We start from the raw sequence: 17,819 nt of genomic DNA on the forward strand, positions 1-17,819 counted from the left end.
TAGTGAGATCCTCAGGGCATTCGGGACTAATAGGATTGGCAATAATCACCGGACAAGTGCTGTTGATGCGAAGTCCTGCACTCTGCACAATGATGTTGGGAGTCTCTTTGTTCCATCGATCAATGAAGGAGAAAATCATGAGAGCCGAGATCGTTTCACTACTGCTCAGAACTGCTCTGTATGTCACATGATTTGGAGAGTTCTCAAAGCAGCGGATAAATGGTCTTGAGATAAGAGAGGTGTTGAAACCACATTGACAAAGTTCATTGACACCGTGGGAAAATTCATTAGTGATGTCGCTCGTTTTGACAGCTGTTTCTGACTGAGTATATGCTCCACAATTAGAACTGATAATGAGTCGCAACTGGATGTGAAGACCTGCAATAAATATAAGGAATTTCGACAGTCGCACTCACAAAGATCTAGTTATCCGAGTCACTATTCACAGTGATTTTGCATGGCATTAAATGATCGAAGGGCTTACTTTTGAAATCAATGTCATAGCTTGAGTTAACAGTAATTTGGTGCCCATCAGAGCTCACAGTGACCTCACATCTGTACAGTCCAGCATCTGACAGAAACAATTCGTCAAAGGTGAGAAGACCAGAATTAGTAGTAAGTGGCAGTTGTCCTCTGAACCAGTAGTAGAAAATGGTGAGCTGAAGTGAGTCAGTCTCAGTCACAATGCATAATAAGGAGAAGCTTTGTCCAATCATTGGAGCACCACTTGGAGTTATAGCTGCAGGAAAATATTCATGTGTTACCTCAAACAATTATTCAAAAAAATAAAAAACTTTACTATAATTATCTATAATTATAGCTCGTTACTCAGTCAGTCATGAGAAAATGCAGTAAAAAGTATTGCAAGTTCTCAAGTGACTGTGTTAAGTATTACAATGTATGTATTTCTCCGCATGCGAACTCAATCTATATACAAGAAATACTGTTACAGTAACACATTCAGTACGTAGTGCATTGACACAGTGTTGTAACCTTACCATCTTGTAAGCATGAAGGGCTAGCTTCCTCCCACACTCCCTCCTCACAGATTCTTAGATGACTTCCAAGAAGTGTGAACCCATCATTACAAGTATAGGTAGCAAGAGTCTCTAGCAGTCCTTGGGAAGTATTGTAGGTGATCATTCCGTTGAATAGTGGTGGAAGATTGTCACATGGACCTGTACATTTATGAGAGTTACAGAAACAATTATGATACAAATTGTTTGTGTGATCTGACTTACAATAACAATACATTGATATCCAACAACACCTATACATTAATGCCGATACAATTATGATACTGCATAACTTTAGATACACACAATTTGATGACAACCAGAGAAGCTAGCAACAAGTGTTTCTGGTCTACGAGATTTGATTTCTAGCTGCAGATTTCATTGATTTCCTAGATTTTCAATAATAGTGACTACTAGCTTGTCTTCACTGCCTCAAATCCTTCTCAAAGGTCTTCACTGCCTCAAATCCTTCTCAAAGCAGCCTGGATTTGAGACTATATCTCTGTTGGTTCAGAGAAAGGTGTGGTCTCATTCACCTGTACAACACTGGAGCCACACCTTTTTTCAGACGTCATTCGAGATTTCATAGAATATTTCGGATTTCATGATTTTGTTGATTTCTACTGATTTCAAGTTGGGCTGTATACGAGATTTCACTTTTTTGCCAGCCGCTTGCACTAATTAACATCTACATAATTATTGTAATTGTATAATGCTTGATCACCAAACGTTTGAAAATCCACTTTTATATCCTATAAGGCTCCAGGAGCACATGAGGAGATGGAGCGGAGCGTCTTACTACGTGGATTTATTGTCCTGCTATGTACAAACATTGCTGCTAACATTATTCTTAATGATAATTATTTAGATCAAATGCATTATCAGTCGCACATGTACGGAGCACTTAGCACATTACAAACAAGTTTCAGACGATAATTATTGAATAGTAAGACTTATGAAGGCACCATCCAAAAGGTGAAAATGGACTTACAGCATAATGAAAGCTCCGCGGCCCGGTGGCGGCGCAAAGCTTTATATGACATGAAGCTATACTCACGGACACAGGTTGGTTGTGAGCCAGTGAACTCTCCTAGATCGTCCAATCCATTATCATCCTCGCAAGTTCTGACCTTATTTCCGACAGATAAGTCCAAGAGAAACCCGTCATTGCAAATGTAAGTGGAAGTTGTCCCGAGCATGTAGTTAGCAGTCGTGTCTGGACCATATTCAATCCTGCCATTTGGTATGTCAGGTAGAGGAGTGCACTGAATGACTGTAAGCAAAATCATTGCAAATAATAGACACATGTGATCTTGTATTACAATCGTTTTTTTTTTTTTAGCTATTCTGGGTGCTCATAATGGACCCAATTTCAGCAATTTGGTAGCTCAAATAATCATAATTATTATTGTATGTTTTGATGAAAGAGATATTATATAAGCTGCAGTACTTACGAACACAAGCAGGCTCCTGGTCACTAAACATTCCCACAGCATCATTGTCTCCATCGTCAATACACGTCCTCACTTCAACACCAATAGAGAGATCTAAAGTGTAGCCATCATTGCAGCTATAAGTTGCTGTAGTACCGAGGTCAAAGTTAGGGGTCACGCCTGTGGCATAAACGATCATTCCATTGGTAAAAACGGGCAGAACACGACACTCGATAGCTGTATTGAGAATATAAAACACGTCAAATGAAATCACACAACACTACGTGGCTACGTACATCAAAAGGGCATCTGCAATTACTTACCGATACATCTTGGAGCCTGCCTATCGAAGACTCCAATAGCATCCAGTCCATTATCATCCACACAAGTTCTCATCTCAGATCCCCCTAGGGAGAGGTCCAAAGCAAACCCGGCGTCACAGTCATAAGTAGCCTCAGTGCCCAGATCATAGTTAGGTGTGGTGTCGATAGCGTAGGTGATGACTCCATTGGTAATAAGGTCGAGGGAAGGACACTCAATAGCTGTACAATGGTAAAATGTACAATGCAAAGTCAAGGTTACATTAACAAGTAGATCTTCAGAATTAACTACGCACAAATGAACTTTGACCTACGGATAGCCATGCATACTGGCCACCATCCCAAATTACATTGTTTATTAGGCAATCTGATAATTATTTTATTGAAAGCTGGCAATGAATTTTATTCAGTATAATGCACATGTATGTATGACTTACAGATACATCTTGGAGCTTGGTTATTAAACTCTCCAATAGCATCCAGTCCATCATCATCCACACAAGTTCTAAAGGTAGATCCCCCTAGAGAGAGGTCCAGAAAATACCCAGGATTACAGATGTGAAAGGCCACAGTGTCCAGATCATAGTTAGGTGTGGTGTCAATAGCGTAGGTGATGACCTCCATTGATAATAGGGTCGAGGGGAAGACACTCAATAGCTGTGTGTACAGAAGAGTTAACAATAATAGCTGTACAATGGGAAATTTTAGTGGTAAACTATTATAATTTTATTGATTACCAGACTAAATTGCATGTTGTCTTTTTAAAGCTGACAACTTACGGATACATCTTGGAGCCTGTCCACTAAACACTCCCTCTGCATCATTGTCCTCATTATCTACACAAGTTCTAGTCATAGATCCCCCTAGGGAGAGGTCAAGAAAATACCCAGCGTCACAGGCATAAGTAGCCACAGTGCTTAGATCATAGTTAGGTGTGGTGTCGGGAGCGTAGGTGATGACTCCATTCTCAATTCCATCGAGGGGATTACACAGAATGGCTGCAACGGACAAGATTGTCAGTATATTCATCTCACTAGTGAAGTAATAACTTACGTTGACATGTTGGTGGTACTCCACTGAAAGTGCTGTCACTCTGACAAACTTTGATCACGTTTCCGATAAGAACGAACCCAGGGAAACAGATGTGCTCAGCGTTAGTTCCCTCAAGGTATGGAGCCGTCGTGTCAGGTGAGTACTCAATACGACCATTAACAAGCAATTCCAACTCTTGACAAACAACTACGGGAGAGAAAAAAGTTGTGTATCACTTGCAAAAATCTGCATGCCCAAGTTTGAGCACACATCCTCTCAAATACCAGTCAAACTGACTGTGTCATTGCAATTGCTACATGCTGTGAGTGTAACCACGAACCCACAGCGAAGAATGTCTGCAGGCGCAAATCTAATCAGCGTACTACGCAAACGAAACAGAAACTTAAATTTTGCCTCTACTGTATAATAATTATGAGTAGCTAAAAATACAGCATAGTGTGTGTGTACATGTACATACCTTCGTCCTCGATGATGGTGGCAGTGCCTGGACTCAGGGACACTCTCTCCCTACTAATGATGGTTAGCATGCCTTGAAATGTTTCATTATTCTCGAATAGTTGATCAGGATTCAAATCAACTGAGATCTGTATAGTTTGCATGCCTGCGCTCAGAATGATTGGCATGTTGATGATCGAAGTGTAGTCCAAACCAGCCATAGCAGCAAAATCTATTGGTGTGTGTTTGTGTATAGGAGTGGGTGATAAATGCAATATACCGTATTACTAGAATGAAAATCTGTGTGTGTGTGTGTGTGAGTGTGCATAGAATGGGCGTCATAATGAAGACTCTCACCTGCTAGCAGACCGTCTGCAGTCGAGAAGGACAACTCAATATTTCTGTCTAATATTTGGTCACTAGTCACTCCCACAGTGAATATGATTTGTCCTTCGTCCTCCCTGGCAGAGTATGGTGGGTTGATAAAACCAACAGTCACCTCTGTATAGGTTAAGTAATTATAGTAATGTATAGTGTGTACATGATTGTATCCAACCGTCACCATGTAATGATTAGCAATAATAAAACCAAGGAATCACCACTACAATTTACCGGTATCGTCCAAAATTGTGATGTTACTGCGAGCTGGATCGAGCACAAGTTTGTCAGGTAAACTAGTGCCTTCAAGCTCAATAAATCGCAGAGAAAACTGCTCTTCAAGTTCATAAAGGTTGTCCTCTGTTATCTCAACCATAAAGCAACTCCGACGACTAGTATCACTAAAGAACAAAAAATGAGCGAAACGGGCTCCGGTCACTTCCGTATAGTCATCTCCATCTGTGAACCAAACAGAATGCAATACACAGCAATGTAGTATGCATCTCACAAACTATACCTGCTGTGCCTTGTACAGTTTCAACTCCAATACTGATGGTTAATGTTCCTAATGGAGTGTTTTCTGGAGGTTCAAACATTACCACGCACACTTCCTGCATTCCAATTCCTTCGTTAACTATGTACGAGGTGTTCTCGAAGCCAATGAGGAATCCTGAAAGGTAATAATTATTGATACTGTACTAATAATTAACTTACCATCGTCATCTTCAATAATGATGAAAAATTCAGGGTATTGGGGGAGGATCTTAAACACTGGAAACATTCTATCAATGGGTGGTAGACTTAGTCTGAGTTGAGCAGCTTCTGTTACCTCAGGCAGATTGTCCCCAAATATAGTCAAATCTACAAAAACGTCATTCTCATCTGGTCCTATGTCTTCGAAAGTTGATGATTGAATAAAGAAATCATTGTCATCTCCGCCAGCTGAGGGAGTGGCAGTTCCAAGTCCAAGTGGAGCATTTTGGAATAGATTAACCACAAAACTGATGGTTTGTTCAGTGATATTGCCTGCTCCTTTGATAATTTGAACTATGTGATCCCTTTCTTCCTCCAGATATGTTGTATTTGGTACGGCAAACCCAATAAAGATATCTATGTACAGATGTATTGCATATCAATTCACTCACAATATGTAATTATAGTTAACTCACCATCGTCATCTATAATGTCGATGCGAATTATATCTCCACCATCTCTTTCAATTGAAGCTAATGGTGGTACATTATCGGGATCTAGAAAAGTTAATGTAACCACAAAATACTCCAAGGCTTCGTCAATCATATCATCAAATATCAGTACATTTCCAGCCAAAATAATCTCCCCACCAGCCATAAAAGTCAGTGTGATGGGTGTAGTAAAGAAATCTATCCTGCCTTCAACTATAGTCAGAGTGATAATAATTGTTACAAAGAAATGTACGGCTTACAAGTGTTAGCTCTTGCATTAGGGCTGGTAGTTGGTAGAGGCCTAAAATCTTCAGTAGCGACCATGGGTGTCAGAACTAGTGATATATCAGAGGCCAGTTCTACCTCATTGGACACTGTCACCTCAACGGGGATGAATCCATCACCCTCATCCACAACTCTGTCACTTTCTCTTAGCCGAAAAACGAGGGCTAATAAAATAAAATAAATCAGAATTGCGTACTTTGCATAATTTTTTTACCAGTGCTATCCTGTATGATAAACTCCTGCCTACTCCGAAAAAAAACATTTGGCAAAGATGATGCAAAAAGTACTCTGTTAACATTTGCCACACCAAGCAGTCTCAACTCCAACACAAAAGTCTCATCTGGTTCCAATGCCACTCTGTCTGCTTGGAAGGTGATGGATGTTGTTCCGCCAGGGTTGAGAGGTAGAGAAACAACACTCTGACCTATACCAAACTCCCCCGGTAAAACTGTTAATGTGGAAGTAAGCAACATAAACTCCATTATCAATTTCTATTACTATATATAAAATTACCTGTTCCTTCCCCATTGTAGTCAATGGCCACCCTAAGCAGTGCATTGGGTGGACCCTTGAAGTATCCAAATGGAAAGTCATAAGGAAATTGGGCCTCTGCTCTAGTGAAGTTGTCCGAGCCAAAGCCGTACACTGCAAATACAGTGACACAATAATTATTATACACGGCTACTGAACCAAATAGTCTGGTTAGTTAGATAATAGTTAAAAAACACGTCAATCTACTAAATAGTACAATTATGTTTGTAAATGTAAAGCAAAAACTGTTTTCTATATATCAGTGCACAATAAGCACCGCTTATACTGATGCCTCGGTGGGGATGTGTCAAAGCTATACATAACATAAAGCTGCTTTTAGCTGTTGCTAATACACACAGCACTGATGATGAACATTTTTGGCATTAATTTTGCTGTATGTAAGCTTATGTGTAATGGGCAGGGAAACTCGAAGAATGACCTTGTAGCTTTGTTCTCACTCTTGCAGCTACCAATAGCTAGCGTTCCAGTGCAGAGCTAACTATCTAAGTAGAGTAGCAACTAGGGGTTGGTAGATTATATGCTATAGCATAATTTTGAGCATAAAATAGGTACATTTTTTTGGTGAGAATTATGCTGGCAACAGGCACCTTTATAATAAAAAAATTAATAGGCAGGTTTTACAGAAATACAGGCCAGTACGAGTCATAGTATCAATATTTGGAAGTACTGGTGCATGGTTAATTATCAGGTAGATAGAGTCATGTGGCAATTATTTCTGTTACTTCTACAATGACATGCATGGGGTCTATGTTGTGCGAAAATGTGGGAATAATAGGCGATTTGAAAAGAAAGGCAATTTGTAGGCTGTTTACTTGAGCATAAAAGAATACAGCATTAACATCTCGAGCTATAATCTATATACCAACCCCTAGTAGCAACACTCCATGGACAAGTTGTTTTTTTACGCACAAAAGCTGCAATGGCATTCCAAGTAAGCAAAACTAGGCATAACTCGAGAACAAAGCATTATTTTGCTAATGCACGAATTAAAATCCAAGAAAACATCACTAGAAGCCTATATAGAAACTCTTACTTGAACGTCATTGATCCTTGAGCAGCTGTAGCAGTCTACACACACACACACACACACACACACACACACACACATGCATACACACACACTACCGTATACCTCGCTTGCATCATGCGCATGCGCACCGAGGCATAATTATAATTAATGTACTATAGCTAATTATACACACAGATATAATGATGAACATTTTTGAATTAATTTTGTTGCATGCATGCAAAATCACGGGAAAACTCAAAGAGTAGGAAATGATCGACCATGATTGTTGCTAAAAAGGATGCCAAAACTAAAATATTAATAGCAGCCTTGCAGCTCTCTTAATTCTCACTTTGCAGCTAGCGTTTTTGCAGAGCTAACTACTAAGTATAGAGTAGCCATAGACAAATTTTGCTATGCACTCTTCTAAAATGCAATGGCATTCCAAGTAAGCAAAACTAGACATGTATAACTCAAAGCTGCAAATCCACGAAAACGTAACTAGAAACTCTTTATTCCTTCAGCAGCTGTAGCATACCATATACACACAACACACTACAGTATACCTCGCGCACCGAGGCATAAATTATTATACACTTACCTATGCACTGGAAGCATAGACCACCATTACTGTAATACAGTCCTGCATCATTATTGACACAACAGTCCTCGGCATTGGAAGACGGTCCCACAACAGCAGAAGTACAGTTTGCAAAAGTGAAGCATCCATTGAATTGAGCCTGAGCTGCAAGCAACATAGATATGTACATGCACAATGATAATAAAGATACAGATAGTTATTATGGTTACTCAATTAAAATTAATATATGTTGCTTTTCTATAGCTACTTGCATTCCTAGCTACAATGCTCTGTAGCATACCAGCTGATGTGCTGATGAGAAAGATAGCCAGTGACAGTAGCAAACGTTCCATCTTGGTCTCAACTCTTGTGATACCTGCTCAGAGCAGATAATACTGACAGGAGGAATGGAAATGACTAAAATGCATGACAGCCTACATGCACTTAACCACAGGAAATGAAGCCACAATGATGCATTCACTGCATGTGTTGTGGTAATTAAGTTTAACCTCAGGCACATTGTGTTAGACAGCAATATATCTAAGCATAGTGTATTTTAATCCGCCTTGAATCGAGGCTAGATGTACATGCATGCAGTGTTAGGTCAGTGTTAGTTAGCTTTATATGAGATAATGGAATAATGACGGTTTATCAGAGGACAAAAATAGCAAGTAAACATTATGCTTTCTATACAAAGTAAATTTGTGTAGGCTGATGTTTTTTTCTTCTAGAATTCAGTTGTTTTAACAGCTATCTTTGAGGGTCCTTAGTTTGTGTTCCGTAGCATAATTATTATTGCTGTTATAACTATATCGCATTGTATCAACACATCATGCATGCACTGCACTGGTGGAGCCTAAGCACACATGCACATGCAGTGCTACGTAGATAATCCGTAAACAAAGCTTATAATTTAATATGATGAGTTGCCATGGCATAATAATGTTTTGCAAAGCAAAATAATGGCTATATATATAATTATACTCACTATATTATACTGTACAGCATCACAAAATAGAACATAATAATTTATTATAGTTCTAGCTGTTTCTAAACTTGTATGTATTAGTTATTTCCCAGCACGACGGCCCTCGGGCATTATGTTGCTCCAGTGCAGTATTTGGCATGTTGCACGAGGGTGCCTGCAATAACTAACTTGTTGCCCAATGACGTCAAATTCTAGCTTCTGATAATTGGTCAAGGTTTTCCCTATAAATTGTAATAAAAGACAGTCATGTGAATTTTATAGTTTGCTGAATTCCATTCTTAGGTTTTCTTCTTGCACAAGTTTTCTCTTAAAAGGGACATACTGGGTGGGAGGTTGGGGCATAAGTCCAAAAGTCCACTACATTTACACAGTTGTATCACTACCTTATAGCATAATGAAGTGTATTTTATAATTATGGTTGTTACGGTAGTGATGCAACATGCCATATTATTATACAGAGCACAGGATTGCTTTGATCTGCCCACTCACTAGGCAACAATACTCACTCAATGATCATGGAACAATTATTATATGAGATTCAAACGTTAATCAGAATAAAGATCTATAGCATTACTCACATTCAGTATGTATGTCGATATCGGCACAGTTCGGAACCGAACCTTCGAATGGTTATTCCAGCATTCATATAATCCGTACTAACAGGATCATCATCAATAGATGCACTGCACTGGTCGAGGGAAACTTAAAAGCTTCATTTGCGTAACTCACGGATGCCGTCTGTCTGCCTTTCCCTCCCAATTAATACTGCTCACATTGTATCCCAGGAACAGCAGCTAAAAAAACTGGTAATCATCAATTTCTGACTTCTTTGAAAGGTGCTTTAGTGATTTTTGCTAGAGCTAGAAAACTCATGTTTCTGTTTTCATGCTATAAGCACAGTGGCCCTCCAATGATTATCATGATTCAGAATTTGAAGTTGAAGTAGATGATTCTACTCCATCAGTAAGCAATCAATACCAGAGTCCCTACGATCCAGGAGTTTATTATCAGAAAGGGATATTTAAAAGTCACTCTGATTATTTGAACTTATATAACAAACACATTGCATACTATAATTTTTGACTCGTTAGATGCGTATAATTATATACGTAGTTGTAATTGCATGCATGGTTTTTATGACTTTTTATTATACAAATTGTATTGATTTTTCTCAGCATCGATCACTAATAACCATGCAATCAACTAGAAAACATAATGACATACGTAAGTCTACTTGCACGTAGAGTTAAGCAGTGTCTATTACACTGGTAAAATCATCACATTGTTATAGCTATAAATTGTTGTTTATTATTCACTGAATTAGTTCCAAGGCTCAGTGTCAGTTGCACCCTGCAAATCATAATACATAAAGTTTGAATAATACACTCAAAAACGTACCAAGTGTAACGAGTGTGCTCCATTGTCCATCGGCAGCAGCTGTCTTAGCTCTGACCTACAGTCGTAATTATAGAGAGAGACGTTAGAAAGTTGAAGCCAATTAAGTTATCTATTGTATAATAATTGTCCTCACACACTAGTTTAATGTTTAGCCATGCAGCTAGCTTGTTTGTACATCCATGCTATAATTAGCAAGCTATTATAATTATTAGTCACTTTCACTTACGTTACGAGTTGCTGGCATATGTATAGTTATGTAACCCACCTGGACCATCACTCTCTCTTGATTGCTGACAGATACCGCATCTTCGATGACGTGGAACAACTCTCTGTTGCCCTTAGCAACAATTATATTATCCGAGCCAGGGTTTACAAAGTTCACATCATAGCCAGTGATTCTTCCGTAACTCCGATGGGGGGGTGGTCCATACGACAACACTGCACAATCCTAGCACTCGAGACGGGACTTCAGAATCTTTAATTTGTTATTCAGATACGTACTGTAATTGTAGCAAATCGTAGCAAATCGTTCCCAGGTACCATAATTATAGCGGGTCATTTTCGTGGGGCAAAATATTCGTGGTTTTCATGGTTGAAGGTTTGACCACGAAGATTTTACCCACAAATGAAGCGACCTTGATTACATTTGCCTGTAGTGCAAGCAGCAACCACGAAAATATTATCCACAAATATAATGACTGCATGCATGCCCAACCACGGATGTTTTGCCACCCGAAAATTACCCGCTATACGGTATCATACAGTCACTAAAACAATAATAGGTTCTGTAGCTCGATCATCATAGCTCATGCAGGCACTCACTTGTATCCCCAGTCATGGCAACGACCTCACAGCTCCTGCTCTGCCCTCCCTCCTCTTAACCACTCACTCCATTCTCAGGGATCACTCGGATGGTGTAGGTGGTGAGTGGCTGCAGACCAGACACTGAGTAGTCCACCAGGGCATCTTGTTTGACATACGGCCTCCTGTTGTGTTGAGTGAAGGTCTGGTTGTCCTCAGAGTAGAATATGTTGTAGTAGAAGTCGTCTCTCCCAGTGATCTCAGGCCTCTCCCAGCGCACAGTGATCGAGTTACCTCGAGTTCTTTGTTGAACCAACTCTATGTTTCTGCATGCACTGGGAGGAGCTGTGCATGCATGTGCATGTATGGTGGAGAATATGAACACCTTAGAATAATAGCATTGGAGAGATGAATTGATTTCGTTTTTTACGCAGTATTATTTTAACTGTATGGTACTTTAACCTCAATCACATCGAGCCACTTATCGGAATGATTTATAATAGCAACATGATATACGCATCCATGCATCAACCAGTTAAAAGATTATCTATGCATGAACATGCAACCAGTTAAAAGATTCAAAGCAAAATAATGTACCATGGCCATTACAATCAACAATGAAGCAATTGCACATAATAATCGACTCACATGTGCAAGGAATGTTCGGTCCCTCAAGATTGGTCCTGTGATAGCCATTGAAGCAGGTGCACTCTGGACTGTTTGTCTCCACACTGTTACTGTTGGCAGGACAGGTCACACAGGACGACACTCCAGAGGACAGTTGCTCAATGTAGGTGCCCAGGGGACACCGACTACCTTGGGGAGATGGATAGGACAGCTGAGTTATATACTACACTACAACTAGGTGGTTTAATTTATGTGCATGTGAAGTATTACATGTTTTTGCATATACATGCAGATAATTATAGAGATCTAATAATATTATTGGCCTCATTATATAACAAGTTGGCCTTACTATACAAATATCACATGTCAGCCATGCACACTGATTATTATTTTTACTTTCATCATCCACTATAGTAAACTCAGCAATGTCAGGATCAACAGTCACTCTCTCTCCATTGACCAGGGTTAGCAATCCAGCAAACATCTCGTCAGCCTCAATCTCATTGTCATCGATCAATTGGACCTGAAGCTGAGCAGTTGTTCTTAACTCATTGAGGTTGAATTGTGTCCTTGCTGTCCTGAAATCTACGTTTGCATTGGCTAAACAGCTGAGGCCTATGGAAAATAACCATAAAAATACCGGCACTATAATTATTATATAATAAATGCTAACCTGATATGGTACTGTTAAGAGTAGAGAAAGACAACTCAATATTTCTGGCTAGTACTGTATTGGTAGTCACTCCCACAGTGAATAGAACAAGTCTCTCAATCTCCCTAGCAAAATAGGGAGCCCCAATGAATCCAACAGTCACCACTGCATGTAATAATAACATGGTATTGTATAGACAGGTATACCACATGCACACACACACTTAAAGAATAATAATACCTTCATTGTCCTGTATTATGATAGTACTTGTAGAAGGATTCAGCACCAGGTTAGATGGAAGAGATCCAATTACAACTAGCCTCAGAGAAAATCTTTCATCATTTTCATACACGTTGTCATTTGTTATTCGAATGTTTATACATCTCAGACGATTAGCATTATTCAGAGTGATTGAAGTAATAAAACCAGAAAGAGCACTGTAGTCACTTTCACCTGTAAAACAAATAATCATTGAAGTTTTAAGCATTCATCACTATAGATACACTCACTTGCTGTACCGGCTACAGTCTGAACCGTGACATTGATAGTAACCGTGATACGATCAGATATGGGAGGATGAAATATTCTCACACAAACTTCCTGAGATACAATGCCTTCACTGACAGTGTACAAGGTTTGTTGGAAACCAATGTTTACTCCTAAGAATCCTGATCATGCATGATTGGTCTAATAATTATGTTAAACTGCTAGTAATTAATGCCTTACCACTGCATGTCGTCATCTTCAATAATAATGAAGAAGCTAGGGTATTGGGGGAGGGTCTTAAACCTTGGGAACATTCCATCAGTGGGTAGAGTTAGTCTGAGTTGAGCAGCTTCTGTTACCTCAGGCAGTTCATCCTCAAATATAGTCAAACCATATACAAACGTGTTATTTTCCTCTGGTTCTATTGATCGTACATTTGATGATGGAATAAAGAAATCATTGTCCTCTCCGCCAGCAGAGGGAGTGGCAGTTCCAAGTCCAGGTGGAACAGTTTGGAACAAATTAACCACAAAGATGATGGTTTGTTCAGTGACATTGCCTTCTCCTTTGATAATTTGAATTCGGTGATCCCTTTCTTCCTCCGGATATGTTGTACTTGGTAGGGCAAATCCAATAAAGATATCTGTGCACATATTTAATAGTTACCTTTAAGGTGACATATTTTCGCGAGTATTAATTTCTGCTATTTCTGCGAATGAGAGTAAAATCGCAAAAGTTTGTACTCGCAGATAATTGGAAATTGCAATGAATCTCATTAAAACCACGTGAAAGCGTTATGAATAACACAACTTGAGCAAGAATTAGCAGAATTTAATACAGCAAAATAAGCTGAACAGTGAAATCGCAAACAAATCTACCTGTGAAAATATGTCACCTTAACTAAGGTATTCATCTTCTAAATTCAGCAAAAATTGCCGCTGTTGTGTAATACAGTAGACTCTCGCTATTCTGTATACTGGCCAGTGCTGGCCGCCTCAAATTAGGTTTTCAATGAGCTCTCCGTTAATCCGGTCAACCTTTGGCTGTACTTCAGAGAGCCGGAATAGCGAGAGTCAACTGTATTGCACTGAAGCACGAGCCAGAGAGCTAAGTGCAATATACATGCACGATGCATCCCGAGTGCACGTGTTATAACTAGTTTGTAACCCTAGCAACACAAAATACACCACAGCTTCTACAAAAATAACCACCACTTCAACGAGTGGTGCAAGCTGCGCTGTGCTAATGCCTCTCGTCGTTGTTTTGCTTTCGCTCAAAAACTATTGGAAGAGGTGAAGAGGTATAATTATATATAATTTTGACGTTATTATTGGCAATTGTTGACAGAATTGAATTGAACCACTCAAATGCATCATTTCCATGTTTACGGTGTCATTGACTTTGTGGCCATCGTATGGCACAGTTACCTAACGCCCACCCACCTGACCAATAATCTGAAGCGATCCCTTATAGTATCACAAGGTTGGAGTTATTTGTGGTCGGCATAAGAATTTCATGTACATGCACATGCACAGCTGACCAGTAGTAGTTGCAAACTATATAGGTGTCCTATAAAGCAAGTAATGTGTACACGGAAAGGAATGCAGTTACACAGATTCACTCCTCGTGCGCACATTGGATATATTGGTTCAGTAGTGCATGTACCCTTGGCCTAAGTCACTATACTGAGCCATGCATGTGGCACAAATATTATATACAATTTTGGCAACACTTGCTGAATTGCATTATATACACCATAATTATGCTTTAACTCACCATCGTTGTCTATAATGTCGATGCGAATTATATCGCCACCATTGCTTTCAATTGAAGCTGATGGTGGCACATTATCGGGATCTTGAAAAGTTAAAGTAACCACAAAATACTCCAAGGCCTCGTCAATCATATCATCATTTATCAGTATATCTCCAGATAAAACAGTCGTCCCACTAGCCATAAAATTCAGTGTGATGGGTGTAGTAAAGAAATCTATCCTGTCTGAAACTATAGTCAGAGTGATAAAATAATAATAATTGTTACAAATAAATGTACAGCTTACTAGTGTTTGCTCTTGCAAATGGTCTGGTAGTTGGTAGAGGCCTAAAATCTTCAGCAGCGATCATGGGTGTCAGAACTAGTGAGATATCGGAGGCCAGTTCCACTTCATTAGCCACTGCCACCTCAATGGGGATGAAGCCATTGTCCTCATCTACAACTCTGTTGCTCTCTCTCAGCCGAAAAATGATGACTATAATTATAGAGGCATGAGGAACAAATTTTAATATTCACAATTTAAATTGTAAAATTCTGTTTCGGATCACCAGTGCTATCCTGTATAATGAACTCCTGCCTACTCCGAAGGAAAGCATTTGGCAAAGATGGATCAAAAAATGCTCGGTTAACATTGGCCACACCAATCAATACCAAGTCCAACACAAAAGTCTCATCTGGTTCCAATGCCACTCTGTCTGCTTGGAAGGTGATGGCGGTAGTTCCGCCAGGGTTGAGAGGTAGAGAAACAACACTCTGACCTATACCAAACTCCTCCTCTGAAGCTGTTAGTGTGGAAGTAAGCAACATAAACTCCATTATCTATTTCTATTACTATAACAATACCTGTTCCTTCCCTATTGTAGTTAATGGTCACCCTAAGCTGTGCATTAGATGGACCCTTGAAGTATGCAAATGGAACATCATAAGGAAATGGGGCCTCTGGTCTAGTGAAGGTGTCCGAACCAAAGCTGTACACTGCAAATATTGAAACAACAATGCACAGTAAATACAAAGCCAAAACAACTTTACACTGCCAAACTGTTTGCTATATAGACAGTATTTTTTATGAATACCATGGCTAACTTTTGGTGTAATAACATGCACTTATACCTATACACTGGAAGCATTGACCACCATCACTGTAATACAGTCCTGCATTATTATTGACACAACAGTCCTCAGCATTGGAAGGTCCCACAGCACCAGTACAGCCAGAATCAGTGAAGCATCCTCTGAATTGAGCCTGAACTGCAAATTAGACAATATAGATATAGGTATATATAGCCATTGAGCATGTCTTACCAGCAGTAGTGGAAATGAGCAAGGTGATTAATGTCAGTAGGAGTTGATTTGAAACTTCCATTATTTTGTGCTCTTGCTAGATTTAGATCCAATGTGAAAGCAGCTTTATATATACTATTCTATACCAGGATTTCCTAGGAAATTAGAGCCTTCAGTGACTAGATTTACTGTGTTTGTTACAATGGTCACAAGGACCAAAATAACATGCAAACGTTATTCTTTCTAGTAAATGTGTGTAGGCTACTGGGTTGTTCTAGCATTGCTATAGTTATGACACTGTATCAACACATCATACACTGGTGGGAGACAGCACATAGTTCTTGTGTAGACAATTCCATAAAAGTAAATTGCTTATGATGAGTTTACATTGCAAAGATAATGCGCTATACCCACTATTAATACTGTACAGAGGCACAAAATGTAGCAACATAATTTATAGCATTAATTTTAACTTTCAAACTTGTACTAGCCATAATGTAATGAAACCTTCATTAGAATAACTATAGCATTATACGTTCACTCACACAAGGCTATCTAATTCTGTAGTTCTTTCAACCCTATATACATATACACACAAATCTACAATTGTGTTAGGCACATCTGATTTGGACTCCTCGAAATGGCTGTAACTAAAGTCAGTGGCGTACAGTGTGTCCACTCTGTAGTCAGTGTACTCCCCGAATATCACCGGACTGTTGACTGTATTGTTGAGGATCTCGTACAGAGGAGCGGCCTGGTTTTGTTCCAAGTAACTAAATGGTTGAATCCCTCTATACACATGTTATACGCAATACTCAATGCAGACGAATGTGAACTATACTTGTTCTAATTTGTATAATCAAGGGCGTGTATAATGTTCGTATAGCTCCTGCATGGTTCAGGTCACAGATTAATTTTAGCTACTACTGTAACAATAAATAATTGCTGTGGTATATACCTTTGCTTCATGCATCACTTATTTCAGTTCTGTTGAGATTACCGACTGATTATGATGAATGGAGAAATAGTGAAGAGCTGCATGGTAGACTAGATCTGTATTATTCATGTCATTGACAACAGTTAAGAGTTAGTACTTCAGTGTTTGTTTACTGTCTTGATATGGTTTCCTAGCAACAAGGAACGCACAGTTATGAGCCAACGCCATCGCCATGCCTAGATTAGTTCATTTTCAGACTCGGTCGATGGGTCCCACACTAGAGACTTTAGAAGGTGACATCAAACCACGACCATTGTTTGCATGTTGAGAGGCTCATTGTTTTTCTTGCTTCCTTATTTTGACAGACTAAAGAGTAAGTACATGCACCAATGCTCATTTAAACGTGATATTATAGCCGGCTTGAGTTAACAGTGAAATTTGGTATTATCCGACCCCACAAAATTAGAGCTGAGGAGATCTCCATACCATGCAAACTCCTCCCCTATACATAGATACAGTGAGCTGCACAACAGGTTGGTTCACTCACACCCTATTCAACTCTTTCTTCCTTGTTACACAGTACAATTTTATAGTATTGTTTTCTCCTAATAAACATATAGACAAACTTCCCACA

At 39.3% G+C, this 17,819-nt stretch overlaps 3 protein-coding genes and 1 long non-coding RNA gene across 5 annotated transcripts in view; 1 reads left to right on the plus strand and 3 right to left on the minus strand.

Annotated features, from left to right (window-relative positions):
- The window catches only part of LOC135335843 (uncharacterized), a gene marked incomplete in the record, with an annotated part of 743,773 nt that overhangs the window by 410,908 nt on the left and 315,046 nt on the right, over positions 1-17,819 (plus strand).
- Positions 4,430-8,683, minus strand: LOC135336335 (uncharacterized). Its single transcript, XM_064532097.1, has 12 exons — positions 8,544-8,683; positions 8,264-8,407; positions 6,618-6,749; positions 6,319-6,552; positions 6,080-6,268; positions 5,781-6,032; positions 5,350-5,745; positions 5,153-5,305; positions 4,870-5,094; positions 4,615-4,758; positions 4,538-4,557; positions 4,430-4,489 (listed from the first exon to the last, which is right to left on the minus strand). The coding sequence occupies exons 1-12, from the start codon at positions 8,593-8,595 to the stop codon at positions 4,430-4,432; spliced, it is 2,001 nt and encodes a 666-aa protein (XP_064388167.1). The 5' UTR covers positions 8,596-8,683.
- LOC135336114 (uncharacterized) lies at positions 9,854-11,427 on the minus strand. Of its 2 annotated transcripts, XR_010394720.1 has the most exons (4): positions 11,130-11,427; positions 10,894-11,076; positions 10,629-10,683; positions 9,857-10,580 (listed from the first exon to the last, which is right to left on the minus strand). It is a non-coding gene; the product is annotated as an uncharacterized LOC135336114 (long non-coding RNA). The 2 variants fall into 2 exon arrangements; XR_010394719.1 differs by having other exon boundaries at positions 9,854-10,580; positions 10,894-11,427.
- On the minus strand, positions 13,021-16,423 carry LOC135335994 (uncharacterized). Its single transcript, XM_064531742.1, has 9 exons — positions 16,270-16,423; positions 16,078-16,215; positions 15,811-15,942; positions 15,516-15,749; positions 15,254-15,442; positions 14,971-15,198; positions 13,435-13,837; positions 13,218-13,376; positions 13,021-13,161 (listed from the first exon to the last, which is right to left on the minus strand). The coding sequence occupies exons 1-8, from the start codon at positions 16,328-16,330 to the stop codon at positions 13,325-13,327; spliced, it is 1,437 nt and encodes a 478-aa protein (XP_064387812.1). The 5' UTR covers positions 16,331-16,423; the 3' UTR covers positions 13,021-13,161; positions 13,218-13,324.

The sequence above is a fragment of the Halichondria panicea genome, chromosome 5 (genome assembly GCF_963675165.1).
Source record: "Halichondria panicea chromosome 5, odHalPani1.1, whole genome shotgun sequence".
NCBI lineage: Eukaryota > Metazoa > Porifera > Demospongiae > Suberitida > Halichondriidae > Halichondria > Halichondria panicea.

Bases quoted from the DNA above. Each gene is read 5' to 3' on its own strand.
- LOC135335994 (XM_064531742.1), bottom strand. From the start codon at position 16,330: ATGGAAGTTTCAAATCAACTCCTACTGACATTAATCACCTTGCTCATT. The intron at 16,216-16,269 runs GTAAGACATGCT...TCTAATTTGCAG, and splicing joins GCTCATTTCCACTACTGCTG to TTCAGGCTCAATTCAGAGGA. The intron at 13,377-13,434 runs GTAAGGCATTAA...ATGCATGATCAG, and splicing joins GAAGATGACGACATGCAGTG to GATTCTTAGGAGTAAACATT.
- LOC135336335 (XM_064532097.1), bottom strand. From the start codon at position 8,595: ATGGAACGTTTGCTACTGTCACTGGCTATCTTTCTCATCAGCACATCA. The intron at 6,033-6,079 runs GTAAGCCGTACA...CTCTGACTATAG, and splicing joins TAATGCAAGAGCTAACACTT to TTGAAGGCAGGATAGATTTC. The intron at 5,306-5,349 runs GTAAGTTAATTA...ATTACCTTTCAG, and splicing joins CATTATTGAAGATGACGATG to GATTCCTCATTGGCTTCGAG.